The sequence below is a fragment of the Vombatus ursinus genome, unplaced genomic scaffold (genome assembly GCF_900497805.2).
Source record: "Vombatus ursinus unplaced genomic scaffold, bare-nosed wombat genome assembly UNPS02015129.1, whole genome shotgun sequence".
NCBI classification, from domain to species: domain Eukaryota; kingdom Metazoa; phylum Chordata; class Mammalia; order Diprotodontia; family Vombatidae; genus Vombatus; species Vombatus ursinus.
The window spans coordinates 2510652-2513912 of record NW_020954907.1 but is presented as its reverse complement, the minus strand read 5'-3'; the positions used below and the strand labels follow the sequence as shown (position 1 = coordinate 2513912).

The following is a 3261-nucleotide window of genomic DNA, read 5'->3' as shown; positions in this document are numbered from 1 at the left end:
ACTGTTTCTGAAAAAAGGAAAACTTGTCAGTTTCAGTTCCAACTTTAGAGCCTTTTTGGTCTTTGTGTGGGGGGTGGGGCAGTCCAGCTAACTGGACCGGATGTGCTGCATTTCGCCACAAACATTGGAGTCTGTCCTGGTTTTCAGGCTGGTAACTCAAGAGGCTTAAAGAAAGGCCAAAGTCCACTGGATGCGCACATCCGCACGGGCTTCAATGTTTCTTGTCACTGTCCTTATCCCTTTCCCTTTTCGGTGTCATCTGCAGGCAGTCGGCCTGCAAGCCTTGGGCCTGCATGGCTTCGGCCTGCATGGCTTCCACGGCCGCCCTCCTATGGTTGAAGGCGTTCTTGTCCTCCTCCAGCTGCCGGCGCTTCTCCTCCACCTTGGCCTTCTCCTCCTGAAGGATCCTCTTCAAGTCCTCGAACCTCTCACTCAGCTCTCTCTCCTTCTCCTTCACCTGCATCTCCACCTCGCGCGCCCTGCGGGCGAACACCTGCCGCATGAGCTTCTCGTTCCTGCGCATCTCGGCCTGCAGCTCCTTCCTGTGCGCCTCCTGCCACGAGTCGTCCTGCCAGCCCATGTCCAGCAGCTTCTGGCGCCGGTACAGCTCGTAGTGCCTGCAGTGAGTCTGCTCCCGCAGGTCCTCCATGTTCACGCAGATCAGCATCTCCCGCAGCTTCACGAAGTCGCAGTGGCTCTCGTTGTCCACCTGCACCACACCCCAGGGGTACTGGCGGCCGCGGAGCAGCTGGCCGCCCACCTGCACGCACTCCGTGCTGCCCACCACGGCGAAGGGCAGCTGGGCGTTCATGCAGGCGTTCACCTCGGCCACGGCTTCGTCGTCCGTGGGGAACTGGTAGATGCGCACGCCGTTCTGTTCCAGCTCGCTCAGGATCCTGCCCTTGAACTCGGGCAGCTCGCTCTTGGTGAGGGTGTCGGCCTTGGCGATGATGGGGATGATGTTCACCTTGCTGTCCAGCTGCTTCATGGTCACCAGGTCCACGGCCTTGAGCGAATGGCCGGTGGGCGCGATGAAGTAGAGGCAGACGTGGACGCGCGTGTCGCGATAGTCACGGAGGCAGCGCTGGAGCTTCAGCTCCTCCTGCAGGTAGCGCTCCAACTGCTCGTCCACGTAGTCCACGATGGGCCTGCAGTCCTTGTCCATCTGGTCGCCGAAGCCCGCCTCCACCACGGTCAGCCGCAGATGCACGTTGCACTCCTGCAGGCAGTAGGTGCGCGGCCGCAGGCGCACGCAGCTCTCGAAGTGGCTGCCCTCGCCCGTCTCCAGGACCGTGTTGAAGAGCGTGTTCATGAGCGTGGACTTGCCGATGCCCGTCTCCCCCACGCACAGGATGTTGAAGCAGAAGTCCCTGGCCAGCGACTTGTTGACCAGCTGCTGGGGCAGGCTGTCCAAGCCCACGTGGCCGGCCAGCGTGAGGAGGCGCACGTCCTGACTCACCAAGCACTCCAGCGGGGACTCCATGGCGGTGCGAGGGCGGGGCCGGGACCGGGAGCCGCCTGGGGCGAGGCCGCAGCTCCAATATGGCGCTCCCGGGAGCGTCTCCCCCAGCGTGGCCCCTCCCTCCGGCGCCTTCACCCAACGCAACACCAGAGGCCTGGAGCTTCCCGAGGGTCACGTGCCCCTCCCCCACAAATGGAACCCTTCTGCCAGTCACGTGGGTCCTACCCCTCTGTTCCCTTTGTCCTGGGCGGAATGGGGGGGGGGAGCTGCATGCTGACCACTAGCTGGTCAGTGGGAGGGGCCAGAGGGCAGGAATCTAGAACAAAGGTCGCTGGCTGGCCCTTTTCAGCCTCCCCCTCCCAGCCTAGTCCCCCTGATTTACAAGGGAGGCGAGGCTCTTGAGGGTGAGAAGGGTAATTAAAGTCTCCCCAACACTAGTTACTTGTCATTGAGTTGTGTCTGGTTCTTCACGACCCTGTTTGGGGTTTTCTTGGCAAAGATACTGGAGTGCTTGGCCATTGCCTTCTCCAGTGCATTTTACAGATGAGGAAACTGGGGCAAACAGGGTTAAGTGAATTGCCCAGGGTCACATAGCTAGTGAGTGTCTGAGGCTGGATTTGAACTCAGGTCTTCCGGACTGAGCTCCTTTAGGAGCTCTTGTTGCTGTTGCTCAGTCCTGTCTGACTCTACCTGTCCCCTTGGGGTTTTCTTGGCAGAAAACTGGAATGGTTTGCCATTCCTTTTCCAGTGTGTCCCCATTTTACAGATGAGGAACTGAGGCAAATAAGGGTTAAGTGACTTGCCCAGGATCCCATAACTAGTAAGTGTCTGAGACCAGATTTGAACTCAGATCATCCGGGCTAGGTATTTTATCCATTGCACCACCTAGGTGTCCCAAATGAAGCTCTGGGAAATGATTTTCTGAGGCCAGGAGTATGGTAGGATTGATTTATGTATACATTTATTTACTCACTTATATATTTGTTTGGGGTGAGAGGAGTTGTTTTGTTTTGTTTTGCCATAACTCAGGAATAAGTTAAACTGAGAGTCAGAGTATGCAGCAGAAAAGAGTCAATTCAAGTAACAGACAAAATGAACAAAGCATTTCCAAAGTGAGCTGGTTAGATGTGACTGACTAAAGTCTGAATCTTGGGGGGGGGGGGGCGAGGAATTGACTAGGAGTATTGTTTATTTGTTTGTTTGTTTTTAAATCTCAGACCCTTACAGCTGCAATCCAGCATCATATGTCAGCAGATGTTGGCCAAGATCAAGTGAAGGTCCCCAATAGAGTGCAGTAGAACTGCTCAGAAGAGAGCAGGGCAGTGGAGACACCAGCAAAAGACCTCCAACTTAGTAGAGAAACCAGCGCATCCAATGACGTTATCAAAGACACGAGTAGTCCTATAACCACTGGAGGTGTGAATTTCCCTAGACATGTGTGTGTCACATGTATTTCCTATATATGATTTCTGTGCATGTGCCTGACTACATATGTTCACCACATGTATGCCCCTTTCCAAGTGTCACCTGAAGAAAAATGTTCCCTATCGCTGTTACTTCTTACACTATTGATATGATAACCAATGAGAAAGTACCCCTGTACATATGGGGAAAAGGGTCACTTCTCTTACTATACTGTTTAAATATCTTTTGCTTTAAAATAATGTTCTCTGGTTAGTTGGTATAAAGAAGCACGTCAGTGGGGGCCCAGATGCTATGTTTTTGAGTGGATGCTGGCCCATATGCACAACCTGCCTTAAACTTAGGGGAAAGGTCATGAGAGCCCAATGGGAGAGGAG

At 54.6% G+C, this 3261-nt stretch overlaps 1 protein-coding gene across 1 annotated transcript; it reads right to left on the bottom strand.

Moving 5' to 3' along the window:
* Window positions 1-211: 211 nt before the first annotated feature.
* LOC114031301 (septin-8-like) lies at window positions 212-1471 on the bottom strand. Its single transcript, XM_027846359.1, has one exon. It carries the CDS (start codon window positions 1310-1312, stop codon window positions 212-214), a length of 1101 nt encoding a protein of 366 aa, XP_027702160.1. The 5' UTR covers window positions 1313-1471.
* Window positions 1472-3261: the final 1790 nt, after the last annotated feature.

Bases quoted from the DNA above. Each gene is read 5' to 3' on its own strand.
- LOC114031301 (XM_027846359.1), bottom strand. From the start codon at position 1,312: ATGAACACGCTCTTCAACACGGTCCTGGAGACGGGCGAGGGCAGCCAC.